The sequence below is a fragment of the Musca vetustissima genome, unplaced genomic scaffold, assembly GCF_032173495.1.
Source record: "Musca vetustissima isolate MV318-11 ecotype Yass unplaced genomic scaffold, APGP_CSIRO_Mvet_v1 utg10220, whole genome shotgun sequence".
Lineage (NCBI taxonomy): Eukaryota > Metazoa > Arthropoda > Insecta > Diptera > Muscidae > Musca > Musca vetustissima.
Genome location: NW_026881786.1, coordinates 189,232 through 203,900, shown reverse-complemented (window position 1 = coordinate 203,900; position 14,669 = coordinate 189,232). Strand labels below are relative to the sequence as shown.

The window sequence follows — 14,669 nt, the reverse complement described above, 5'->3', positions numbered from 1 at the left end:
TCATAATGCGGGGTGAGTATTTGTTTTGATTTGATGCCTTACCTCTACAGGTCCATACCCATCGAGCATGACCGTATTGTTTCTTGAAATAACATTTCTTATTGTAATAATCCGGATAACCAGGATAATTGGGATATGTTGGTCGATGAGGTGAATCGGTGACAGGATTTTGTGGGGTGGCATCATTTGGTTTGCTAACTTCGGTTGTTACATTTGGTTCTTCGGGTGTGGGTGTTGCAGGTTCTGGTGTTACGGGGTCTGGTGTTACGGGCTCAGGTGTTGTGGGTTCAGGAGTGATTGGCGCAGGTGTTGTGGGTTCGGGTGTTGTGGGTTCTGGAGTGGTTTTCTCTGGCGTTGTAGGTTCAGGGGTAGTTGGTTCTGGTGTCGTTGGCTCCGGTGTCGTTGGCTCTGGTGTCGTTGGCTCTGGTGTTGTAGGTTCCGGTGCCGCTGTTGTCGTTGTTTCCGGTTCCAGTTCTGGTGGTGGCATATCCTGAGCCAATGCTCCAATTAATAACACACTCAAAATTACATAAAATTTCAACTAAAATTAAATTGAAAAAAACACAGTTTTATTATTATTATTTTCACCAATTCCCGGGGGATTATTTTCACATAATCAATTTTCATTCAATACCATTTTGTTTTGTTTTTTTTTCTTTCTCGTGGATTCTCTGATTATTCTAAAAATACAAATAAAAAAATCTTGTTTCTTTTTTTTTTTTTGCTATCTATTTATTTTTATGCTGAACTATTTCAGTTGAGCGTATGATTAACAACGTCCTACTTAGTGCCCGTGCTATTTTGTACTAAAAACTTTTCACTTGCCCACATCATTACCAAGTCGCTCAGTTCGATGCGGTAGAGTAGAGTAGTGTTTTGGCTTGCGGTGAATTGTTTATTTTAACTGATACGAGGGAGCGGAATACTGCTACTCTGCATCGAAATAGCAGAGAACAAAAGCAGATCGATTGTTTCGCATTTTCTGTGAGGAGTGAAAATGGTGAGGTGACAAGTTTCGTCCCTCTCCCCCATTTTTTTATTGAGTTAAGAGAGTTAATATAGAATATCATTTTTATTATGATTACTCATGTCAAAATAAATACTAAAATGCGTCAATTTTATAATTCATAAGTGCACTGCAGTTCGAAATCAATTATTTTGTATAGAAACTAAGTCATCTTCGTTTGCAGTTCATAAATAAATTGAATGGGAAAACAAATATTAACTTTGCGTGGTATCACAGTTTTCAACTGAAAGATGAGACTCTTTTTTAGTCAGTTATGCTCGATTTCAGGATCTTTAGGATCTTTTAGGGACCTTTAAAATATATTCCGAAAAAAATCCATGCCTATTATTGACCTTTAAAATATATTCCCAAAAAAATCCACGCCTATATGGACCTTAAAAAATGTTTTTTAATAGATTCAAAAAATATTTTTTTTTTAATCCACACTTAAAATATTTCTTTTGAATTCCACGCTTAAAAAAAAAGTTTTTAAAAAGCCACGCATAAAAATATTTTTTTTTAATTCTACGCTTAACAAATATTTATACCCTTCACCACACTGTGGTACAGGGTATTATGTCTCTGTGCATATGTTTGTAACCGGCAAAAATAATCGAGATAGACCCATGGTTCCTTTTGAGAATATGCATAGAATCACTTTCTGAGTCGATCTATGCATGTCCGTCTGTCCGTCCGTCCATGTATTTTTGTTAACAAAGTACAGGTCGCATTTATGTTCCGATTTGGATGAAATTTGGCACTGGTCACTTAATTGGCCCAAGGACGAACCCTATTGAAATTGGGAAAACCCGGTTCAGATTTAGATATAGCTCCCATATATATTTTCGTCCGATTTAAGGTAAATGGTGTACCAAAGTCCCTATATTTCTTTCGATTTGCACGAAATTTGGCATAGCGTACTTAATTAAGTCTAGAATAGTGCACGTTAAGTTTCGTGAAAATCGGTTTGGATTTACATATAGCTGCTATATAAATTTTCGTCCGATTTAATGTATATGGTGTACCAAATGAGACTGGAGAGATGTGTGTAAAATTTCCTGAAAATCGGTTCAGATTTATATATAGCTCCTATATATTTTTTCTTCCGATTTTATGTAAATTGTGCACAAAAGACCCAAAGTTTGTCCTATTGCCACACAATTTTGTACAATAAACTGTAGTTAATAAGTTAACCTCTGCCATTCTCATTGAAATCGCTTCAGATTTTGATATAAATTCTACATATATATTTTCGTCTGATTTTACACAAAATTGACACAAATTTTGCACAACGTACTAAAGTTTTGAAATGTGGAAAGTTTTGAAATCGGTTCAGATTTGGATAGAGCTTTCTATATATATTTTCTCCCGATTTTAGGTAATTTTGTCCCATAGCAAGAAGCAACCCTATATCTGAACAAATGGAAAATTTAGTATAGATTGCAGAATTCGACGTCTGTTAGTATTCATCTGTTGAATATGTGAAGGGTATGAAGTGGCGAAGGGTATCATATAGTCGGCCCCGCCCGGCTTTACTACTTTCCTTACTGTTTTTTTTAATTCTAGGCTTAAGATAGGTCCTTCAAAAAAAATTTTTTTTTAAATCCCAAGGTTGGAGCTTCAGAACATTCTTTAAGAAATCCACCCTGGAGCTTCAAAATATTCTTTAATCCAGGCTTAAGGCTGGGGCTTCAAAATATTCTTTAATCCAGGCTTAAGGTTGGAGCTTCAAATATTCTTTAATCCAGGCTTAAGGTTGGAGTTTCAAAATACTCTTTAATCCAGGCTTAAGGTTGGAGCTTCAAATATTCTTTAATCCAGGCTTAAGGTTGGAGTTTCAAAATACTCTTTAATCCACGCTTAAGGTTGGAGCTTCAAAATATTCTTTAATCCAGGCTTAAGGTTGAAGCTTCAAATACTCTTTAATCCACGCTTAAGGTTGGAGCTTCAAAATATTCTTTAATCCAGGCTTAAGGTTGGAGCTTCAAAATATTCTTTAATCCAGGCTTAAGGTTGGAGCTTCAAAATATTCTTTAATCCAGGCATAAAGTTGGAGCTTCAAAATATTCTTTAATCCAGGCTTAAGGTTGGAGCTTCAAAATATTCATTAACAAATCCACGCTGGAGCTTCAAAATATTTATTAAGAAATCCACGCTGGAGCTTCAAAATATTCATTAAGAAATCCACGCTTAAAGTTGGAGCTTCAAAATATTCATTAAGAAATCCACGCTTAAGGTTGGAGCTTCAAAATATTCATTAAGAAATCCACGCTTAAAGTTGGAGCTTCAAAATATTCTTTAAGAAATCCACGCTTAAGGTTGGAGCTTCAAAATGTACATAAAGGTTGGAGCTTTAAATACTCTTTAATCCACGCTTAATGTTGGAGCTTCAAAATATTCTTTAATCCAGGCTTAAGGTTGAAGCTTCAAAATATTTTTTAAGAAATCCACGCTGGAGCTTCAAAATACTCTTTAAGGAATCCACGCTTAAGGTTAGAGCTTTAAAATATTCTTTAATCCAGGCTTAAGGTTGGAGCTCCAAAATATTCTTTAAGAAATCCACACTTAAGGTTGGAGCTTCAAAATATTCTTTAATCCAGGCTTAAGGTTGGAGCTTCAAATAATCTTTAATCCACGCTTAATGTTGGAGCTTCAAAATATTCTTTAATCCACGCTTAAGTTTGGAGCTTCAACATATTCTTTAAGAAATCCACGCTTAAGGTTGGAGATTCAAAATGTGCTTAGAAAAATATTTTTTAACCAATCCACGCCTATTCTAGTGCTTAGAAAAATATTCTTTAACCAATCTACGCCTATTCTAATGCTTGTAAAAATATGCCTTAAAAAATCCACGCCTTTTATAGTGCTTAGAAAAATGTGCTTTAAAAAAATTTTCAAGTGTTGAACATTTCTGAACCGAAGGAGTGGATCAATATGCCCCATTTTCCATATCCTGCTAGAAAGTGACTATTCAACGTCCTCCATATCCTCTTGAATCTGTGATGGGCCTTTGGTGTTTAAAGTATCTTTCGGTGGCTAATTTTGATCATCATAATATTTTCGAATAACCTGAATCCGATTTCCATGTGAAGAGATTTTATTCTCGAGTAACATATGTTTTGAGTCTGACAACTGTTTACCATTGAGCACAATATGGCACAATATCACCTGGCCATTTTGAATTGAAAATTGCAAAATGTTTTGACTTCCACTTACTTTTACAAAGAACAACAAATAACCTGCCACTTCAAAATGTTACCATTTTCCTTTCTATTGGCCCACACACACACTTTGCAATGCATTTCAAATCAATTGGTATGACCTCCTGACATACATCGACAACAAGACATCGACAATGGCTAAAAGTAAACCGTACACCCAAAACACATCACTTACAAAACAACTTATTTCCACTTGAAATCTACTCAAGAAAAAGAATCCTATTTCTTTCATTGCGACTGGCTCAGTTCGGTTCGATTCAATTCGTTTCAACTTGAACGTTTCATCGATGGTTCGTCTCCTTGTGCGGACAAGTTGTACCACAAAATAGCCACATTCCATTTGAAGTAGCTGTTAGAAACCCATGGTGCATTATGAAAGGGCATTCTAAGTTTGTTGTTATTTTTGTATTCGTTTGGGAATTTATTATTTCAAAATTTCTTGAAAATTATAATTTAAAAAAATTAGGCATATTTTTTAGGTCCCCCAATGGTTTTAATCAGGTTAAAGGGAAAACCAGAAAATTTAAGAAACATGTTTGTATTACGGTCCACTTTTTGATATTCAGTCACAACCCTTCCCCTCCCAAAAAATATTATTAATTCCACATATAACCCAATGTGTAGGTTATAAAAGTTTCGACCCAATCGCACATACATATAACATTTTACATGATGGCTGGCTTTCTTCCTCCTCTGCTTCGTATGCCAACAATGACCCTCAAGAGTAAGTAACGATTACATCGAGAACAAGCATTCACCCAGAATTGGATTTTTTCTTTTCATTTCTCGGAATTGTATTGCGGCTGGAAACTGGGCACTTGAACTGAAAGGTGGAAATGAAATTTCTCAATTTTTAATGTAATACCAATAAAAGGAAAGGAACACACACATTCACACCGGCAAACTGACTGACATCGACATTAAGATCTTTACCAAACACCAATAAAAAGGTAATTACTGGCAAATGCTTGAAAAACCCTATTGGAAATGAAAAAACGCAAATAAAAAGGAAAATTTAATTTGCTAAAAAAATATTTTTCAAGGACCAGAGAGGGAATTTTTAAGGAATATTTTCTAAGGACTATTATAAATGTTGTTTTTATACCCTACACAACTATGTTGTCAGGGTGTTATAGCTTTGTGCAGCCCCAAAAGTTTGTAACGCCGCGAAATATTGGTCCTAGACCCACATTTAAGTATACCGATCGTCATATCTCGACTAGCTGAGTCCATCTAGACATGTGTGTCCGTCCGTCCGTCTGTCCATTATAATTTGTAAACACGATACAGGCCACAGTTATGGACCAATCTTCACGAAATTGTGCATGTAGGATGGGTTCTGGCCAATGAAGACCCCTATTGTTTTTGGTAAAGATCAGTTAATATTTAGGGGGTGAAATGGACCAAATACTAAATTTTTGTCGGTTCTTCTGGTCGCTCCAGAGGCCGCAATTATGGCGCGAACATCGCGAATTTTTACATGGAGAAGGGGATCGGGCCAAAGAATAAGCAAGCCTGTTTTGATAAGGATCGGTCAATATTTACCGGGTCAAATGGACCCTGACTTTTGTGTGAAAATTTTCAAATTTTGTATTCTATTGCCTATATATTTGCCCCTGAAGGACACAGACCCGAGGAGTTGATTGTATATCCAATAGGAGTGGTTGGCCTTTAAATTGATACCAATTATATGGTCGTACGTACTCAGATGTGGGAGTTACACTTAAATATTTACAGGTGCTTACGTACTAAGATATTATTTAGTAACCCATTACCACACTAGAGGGCAGAAATATGGCGCTGGTCGCTCTGAAATTTTCCAGTTGTCAAGGACAAATAATTTTGGGATGTAGTGGACCGAAGACTTAATTTTTTCTGTGTTTTATTTCGAGTCGATATGTAGGTCACAGTTATAAGCCGAACATACACAAAACACAACCCACGGTGAGGGGAATCTGGACAAGTAATTAGAAGGGCTGTACTGTATATTGTTAATAATCGAAACATATCTCAGTGTAAGATAGAGGTGCTGTTGACCTCTAATCGGGCAAGAGGGTGCCCAGGCTCAGAATAAACATCCGCAGAAAGTTAGAGTTCCGTGGAAGTTGTATAGGCTCCGCTCACTGGTTTTTTTAAAGAAGATTTTTCTAAGCGCTAGAATAGCCGTGGATTTTTAAAGGATATTTTTCTAGGCACTAGAATAGCCGTGGTCTTTTTAACGAATATTTTTCTAAGCTCTAGAACAGGCGTGTATTTCTATACCCTTCACCACACTGTGGTACAGGGTATTATGTATTTGTGCATATGTTTGTAAAAGGCAAAAGGAAACGAGATAGGCACAGGATTCCTTTTGAGAATATGCATAGAATCGATAAGTCGATTTATGCATGTCCGTTCGTCCGTCTGTCTGTCCATGTTAAATTGTAAACAAAGTACAGGTCGCATTTATGATTCGAATTGGATGAAATTTAGCGCAGCTCATTTATTTGGCCCTATTGAAATTGGGAAAAATCGGCTCAGATTTAGATATATCTCCCATATATATTTTCGTCTGATTTAAGGTAAATGGTGCACCAATGTCCCTAATATCTTTCGATTGGCACGAAATTTAGCACAGCGTACTGAATTAAGCCTAGAATGATGTGTGCTAGGTTTCGTGAAAATCGGTTCAGATTTAGATATAGCTCCCATATATATTTTCGTCCGATTTAAGGTAAATGGTGCACCAAAGACCCTGTAGATTATTCGATTTGCACGAAATTCGGCACAGTGTACTGAATTAAGCCAAGAATGATGTGTGCTAAGTTTCGTGAAAATCGGTTCAGATTTAGATATAGCTCTCATATATATTTTCGTCCGATTTAAGTTAAATGGTGCAACAAAGTCCCTATATATCTCTTGATTTGCATTAAATTTTGCACAGTGTACTGAATTAAGAGTAGAATGATGTGTGCTAAGTTTCGTAAAAGTCGGTTCAGATTTAGATATAGTTCCATATATATTTTCCACCGATTTAATGTCAATAACGCATCAATGACCTATATATCTTTCGATTTGCACGAAATTTAGCACATGGTACTAAATTAGTACTAGACTGATGTGTGCTAAGTTTCGCGAAAATCGCTTCAGATTTAGATATAGCTACCATATATATTTTCGTCCGATTTAAGACAAATGGTGCACCAATGTCCCTATTTATCTTTCATTTTGCACGGCGCACAGTGGGTTAGAATACCCTGTTTTCTTGGATTAATTAAAAAATAAAATTTTAAGTATCGTTAAAATTTTTTGCACCCGGTTACAGTATATAAAATTCTGTAACACCTGTCGTTAAAATAAATGTCAAAAGTGGTCTGGTGTTTTTGTAGTGAAACTTCAAAGTCAAACTTTATAGAAATTTTTGTGCCAAAAAAGGCTGAAAAAAGTGAAAAAGTTCCCCTAGAAAATTTTATTTATTTTAAAAAGTATTGTAAAAGTTAAACATTTTTCAATGGAACCATGAAGTTCAGGTTATTTTGCAAATATTTCGTTAACATTTTAGTATCAAATTGTGTTTGGAAGTGATTTAAATGTAGTTATTTATATTGAAAATGCCAAAAAAAATAATATTTCTATATTTTAAATGGATAAATAGTTATTATTCGTCCACATTCGTTTCATAATTTTTGGTTTATCTTAAAGAGGACATAAATCTGTGTCATATTGCAAAATTTTACGCTGCCCTTTTGTGCCTTTTAGAAGCTACGCATTGTTTAATACAAGTGTTGCAGCAGTCAAATTAGCTAAAAGTCACATTGATCTCGTGACTGGTGCTGTTGTTGAGTGTTGTGTTTTCTTATTTTTCATGTTATTTTTAATTATTTTATTGGTGTTATTTTTGTTTCTTTTAATAATATTCTTTGTTACAATAATATTTTGTTTTTGTTTATTTTAATAATATTCTTTGTTTTGACAAATAGTGATAGTGTTGTGCAGTTTCAAGTAATCGGGTAAAAGGGTTTTTTATTAGCATTTTTTATAGATACAAGTTCGAAAGCTGTTTTTTATGATCGTCGAAGCTTATGGTGAATTCGAGGGCTCAAACAATGAATGACAAGATGACATTTTTAGCTAAAGAAATCAAAAAAAAAAAAAAAAAACGCACCAAAACGCTAAAAAAAATCTACCGAAATAACAAAAATAGATGTTAATTTAATAAACAATTCACGTGTCGGTTATAGCTGTATCCAGTGGCCATAAGATTAATAGTGAAAAATTTCAAATATAAGCACACAATACAGGACGACTTTTTGTTGAAACGTATCCTTTGTATAATATGCCTACCACTTTGCACAAGTTTTTTATTCACGGATTCGAAATTGTGTCAAATGCCCTTTTACATATTGAGCAGTTATCAGAAGTTGGTGATGCTGCCGACATAGATGGCCTGTCAGAAACCGTGACGTTAATGACATACATTTCCGACGTATAATACATACGTCGGAAACCCACTCAAAACCATTAGGTTTTTGATAAAATATCTATTTACATTTATCGAATTTCAAAATTTTTTTCTTAAAAAAGTTCAGAATTTATTATCAGTTCTAGTAAAGAATAGCCAGATATACATTAAAAATAATATATGTTCTTGAAAATTACTGTATATGGTGATAATATTGAAATAAATGACGTTTACTACATTTTATACAGGTATATGACGTTTTCGACGTTTACACCTTTTTGACAGTCGAAAACCTGAAAATTCGTCATACGGACCATCCCTGGCTGCATGGATGATGATGATGTGGATGATTAACTTTAAGATATATAAAATTCAATGTTTATGTTATCATATTGTACTCCTTACACTATATACCTACACTGATATTTGGCATTACTTAATAAAACTATACTCAAATATACTTAGAAAACATTTTTTAACTTATTTTAATGGTATTAACTGAAAAATAAAGAAAAATTATTCTTACATAGCTTCCCTGATTTGATCCAAGAAAACATGGTACTCTAACCCACTGTGCGGCGTACTGAATTAAGAATAGAATAATGTGTGCTAAGTTTCGTGATAATCGGTTAATATTTAGATATTGCTCCCATATATATTTCTGTCGAATTTAATGTAAATGGTGCACCAAAGACCCTAAATATTCTTCGATTTGTACCAAATTTGGCATAGCGTACTGAATTGAGTCTACAATGGTATGTGCCATGCCATAGAAATGGTATGTGCTACGTTTCGTGAAAATCGGTTCAGATTTAAATATAGCCCGATATATATTTCGTCCGATTTAATGTAAATGGTGCACCAATGTCCCTATATATCGTTCGATTTGCACGAAAATTGGCCCAACGAATGATGTGTGCTAAGTTTCGTAAATATCGGCTCAGATTTAAATATAGCTCCTATATATATTTTCGTCCGATTTTACATAAATGGTGCACTAAACTCCTAAAACGAAATTTTGCACTACGTATCAAATTGAGACTTGAATGACGTTATTGTGGTATGTTGAAATTGGTGCAGATATAGCCATAGCTTCCATATGTATTGCGATCGGGTGTCTGATTTAAATTAAATTTTTAACAGTGCGTCGTACCCAATAGCGTGTATCAATTTTGCTATAAATCGTTTTCCATAAATTAGCCCCACGGTACGCAGACGACTCTAAATGTGCACGAATGACATTAAATTTAGAAAGACATGAGTATGTTCCTTCGAGGGAACACTGTCATACAATTGTTAGGATACATATCGACGCCTCCGAACCGTAGTATGCTAAGTCGACTTAGCATGTTTTAAAGTTCTTTACGTTTTTAGATACTACGGTCCTTAATTTAAATTCTCTGAAATTTTGGTAATCATCGGCCAATCCAAACCAAATTTATAAGCAAAAATGTACTTAGCATGGCACGTAAGATTTAAAAAACTTTCACACTTTGAGGGCTTCTGCTGAAAAACTCACTTTTCAGACTTAGCATACTATTCTTCGGAGGCGTCGATATGTACAATATACCGAAAGTACCGAAAGGGTATCATATAGTCGGTCCAGTCCGACTTTACTACTTTCCTTACCGGTTTAAAGAATATTTTTCTAATAAATTTAGAGTTGGGTCATACGAGTTCAAAGAAACTATTCAGCAAAAGGCACGATCGGTACTAGATCCGATTCAATCGTTCACCTATTTGCATCAGCCTTCCATTTAGATCTTTCCATTCATTGACCGAATTAACTGACATCTACCCATGAACAATGAAAGTAAATGAATGGCCTACTTCATTGCGGAGCGAACCGAAAAAGGTCGAACAGCTTCAGAAACTTAGCTTTCTTCGTAAAATTTGTTGGTTGAAACATTGTTGACAAACCTTCAAAAATTTAATAGTCATCGATTCCGTTGAAGACCTGCAAAGAAATTTAAAGGTTGACCTACGGTTTGTCTATATACAGAGATAACATATATTCGTAATGGGATCTTCGACAAATATTTCAAAGTGTTACAATCATAACAATATCAAACATATTTACAAAATGTTACTCCTTCTAACCCCCTCTCATTTCCACTCCATTAACAACGTTGTATTCGATATCATGTCCATTTTTTATCGCTTTTTAAAATATATTTTAATTGCTGCCTCATAATAAGCCGATGATATCACAAACGATGGTATATTTTTCGTATCCACTGACAGATTATTCCAATAATATTCACCCTTAAAAAAAGAGAATACAAAAGCTATTCTATCTATGAAAAAAATTCCATTAAAATACTTACCTTCTCGATGGGACAACTTTTCGGCAAATTACCATATTTCAAAAAGTTATGAACCCAGGCGGTTAAAAATTTACCCTGACCCCGTCCCAATAATTGACACAAATTTATATCATATTCTAGCAGTTGTCGAGATTGTTTCGAATGTATTGTTTTTCGCATTTTAATTGTGATCCTCAACCATGGGTCCAATACATATGTTTTAGGTATTTTAATATTGAAGTTAATATTGAAGTTCAGCGATATTGAAACGGCATAAACAGCTTTGTGAGCCCCAATTTGGCTGAGATTTAATAGGACCATAGGAATTAGTAATTTCAATAACATTTTAGTTGCAAAATTTAAAATTTTGAAAATTCAACTTTTCCGAGACAATAAAACACTATTGATTTCAGATGTTAATAATTCAACAAGAATTGAAAATTGATATGCACCATGTATATTAACCTGCAAATTGCCAATTAAAATGGCATTATTATTAGAGCTCATATAAATACGACCTAGCTTGAATTTGCCGTCCTACACAATTCAGACATGTTTGTTTTTTATAATTCCATTCATAGTTTATTTCTTCCACATGATCATTCATGAGCAAGCTACTGTTCGTTTCCGGAAAGCAAAGCTGAATCCAATCGCACGTGTCCACAATTTGTTGGATAGTGAAAAGCCCAACAAATTAATCAGAATGTTTTAGGAAAGAGACTTCAGGAAAATTACCGATTGCCCATTATATCTAAAATCATAGAAGCAGAATTGGTGCCCAATCAATAACCAATTCAAAATATAGTCTTAAGTCACATCCCACCTCAAGCGACCTTCATAATGCTGATGGTTTACCATATTCGAACGGAGCATTTTACAATGTGCCCCAACAAGTTTTTCAAGGTCAGCTGCCAAGTCCTTGCAAAGATAAGTTACTATGCTATTGTCAATCTCAAACAGTCAGACTTTGAGGAAATAACCGAGAGCCCTTTATCCCAAGATTGTCGAAGGCGAAATTGGCGCCCAACCAATAACAAAGACTACATAAGGTCGTAGGTCATTTCCCTCCTAAAATGAACTTCCTAATGATGGGGTCTTACTGTATTCGAAGGGAACTTTGTCCATTCCTTGGTTTGATACTACAGCGTGGTCGACCAAATAAGTAATTCTACATGATATTTTAGATCATTTTCTAGTTCTTGCCCTGATAAAAGGCTGTGCTATTATCGACCTCAAAACAGTCGGCACCCAACCAATACTAAAGTCTACTTTAGGTCTTATGCCATATCCTACCTAAAATGAACTATATCAAGCTGTGGTATTACTGCATTTGAAAGGAACCTTGTTGCTGCATGCATAGCTGTCCATTCCTTGGTTAGATACTATGTCATGATCGACTTAAATAACCAATTCTAAATGATATCTTAGGTCACATCCCACCTAACGTCATCTTCCTAACACTGAGGACCTCTGCGCTTCAGTTTTGTTGATGCATGAGAGCCTCAACCGGCTTAGCTGTCCATTTCATCGTTAGATACTATGTCATGATCGACCTAAATAACCAATACTACAATCCTACCTTCAAAAATATCACTGTTGATGGCTGTGGACCATATTTTTCATGGACGTAATTGCCAAGTCCATACCTAGGTCAACCTCAAACCCTCCAAATTAGATTTTTGGGGAAAAAATTCCAAGGAAAGGTCCTATAAAGAGACCACCTTACGCTTGAGTATTAGGTGTCCTAAGGTCCTTCAGTGCTTCACGGGTTTTGCACTCATGGTACCGACTAAATTCGAATCGGCCATGCTGATATCTCGGAGCCCAAACATATTTGTTTCTGTGTTAGGCGACTATCCGGGTAGCGACTTAATTCGAATGGATCAATTTTGATATCTGGGACCCTCAGTCAATAAATACAAATGGAACTGCTTCACAATCTAAAGATCTTAAGTCGTATAACTCTAAAGGGAACTCCCTAGGTCTGGGATGTTAGGTGTTAGGCGTACTCATTTTTTTACAGTTTGCACTCAGGATACCAACTGAATTCAAAAGGAGTCATGTTGATATCTGGTAGCCTCGACATACTTTTCAAGCTTAGCTGGTAGACCTCAAACCCTGAAAATAAATAGTCGAGTGCAGTCAGCGGATTTTTGGGAAGACTCTCGTAGGAAATGACCATGATACGAAAATCGTTGAGGTGGAACTGGCGCCCAACCAATAACCAATTCAACATAAGATCTTATGTCACTTCCTATCTAAAATGAGCTTCTTAACGCTGATCAGAGATTCCCGGTTTGCACCGAATGGCTCCGACTGAATTCGAACTGAGCCATCTTGATATCTGGAGCCTCAGGCTTGAGAAAATTGGGATAGCAAAACATTCCCCATTACCTCTGGGATGATTCTGCCTTGTCGGATGAGGATGATGTCATGATTGCCATGGACGTATGCAGGGGATGAGGTGGAACCCCCAACTTAACCACATCAATGGACCTCTGCATGAAAATAGATTCGTTCTACCGTCTAAATAGATTCGTTCTACCGTCTACCAATAAAAATATAGAACACGCTACTTTCGGAAGACGAGTCACTACTAATAATTACTCCGATATCAAAACTTAAAGACACCATAACCTATCCGGATAACATAATTTAGGATGTTTTTTATGAAAAAATTACTATTCCACTTGGGAAATGGAGCCAGGGATATCTACTCAACCAGAACCTTCAACGTGACGTTTGAATGAAACTGGTCTACTGTTAAAACTCCAGTCCCAGGGTTTTGATAGTGAAACAGTTCCTTGACGAGTCCCAAACATTATACAAAGGGGCGAACGCGAAGCAAGATGAGCTCGCTTTGATGCTGACATCAATGGAACCTAACGGAAATCAGCCGTGAAAAGGCCGACTTAGCGCAACAAACTGCTTCGGTTGTATCGACGATGTTAGGATTGAGAGGGAGAAAGTGAAAACCAAATCATTGACCGATACCTGAAAGACTTTTTCCTGACTGACGAAGTTGATCTCAGACGCTTCGTTTTGACCTGGTCTTCTTATATAAAGAAATAAGAAGCAGCGTTCTTGGAGGGAAACAAACATTTTTGTAAAAAATTTTCGATAAGGGTGAAGGTTTTGACGTAGCTTCCGACTTATTTATTGTAGTTTGAAAGTTGTGTCTGCATTTACCAATGGAAGATAATGTAATTCGTCTTTCCGGATTCTTGGAAGATGAAAACATCTTTGCAGAAAATGATCGCTTTGGGTCCATACATATCCTCTATATAATGGTGTCGCCTAATTTTCTATATTTTATAGGGTTTAGTCGCATTTCCTATTTGGCTGTAATTTGGCATTCCGGGTTCTTGGAGAATAAATAAAAAACTTTGTAGAAAAGTGTAGACCATTTGTAGATCATGTTTTCGGTACTTTGATGGTATTTTCCGTTCATGAATAGTTCCGTTCTTGAATAGTTTTAGTCGCATATTCTCATCAAAAAATCTGCAATATGCATTCCAGGCTTCTTGAAGGGTGAGAAACCTATTTGCAGATCCTGACCAATATTTTATATTTTCAAAGTTTTAGCTGCATTTCCCCATGGATGTGAATATAATTTGAAATTTCGGCTGCCTTGTGAATTAGAAAAGATCTGTCCTGAAAATATCCACTACATATCCAAGTTTTTACTTAGTCCC

The 14,669-nt window shown here is 35.6% G+C and overlaps 1 protein-coding gene across 1 annotated transcript; it reads right to left on the bottom strand.

Annotated features, from left to right (window-relative positions):
- Window positions 1-207: 207 nt before the first annotated feature.
- On the bottom strand, window positions 208-11,154 carry LOC133327794 (proteoglycan 4-like). Its single transcript, XM_061536331.1, has 3 exons — window positions 10,996-11,154; window positions 269-541; window positions 208-219 (listed from the first exon to the last, which is right to left on the bottom strand). The coding sequence occupies exons 1-3, from the start codon at window positions 11,152-11,154 to the stop codon at window positions 208-210; spliced, it is 444 nt and encodes a 147-aa protein (XP_061392315.1).
- Between the last annotated feature and the right edge of the window lie 3,515 nt (window positions 11,155-14,669).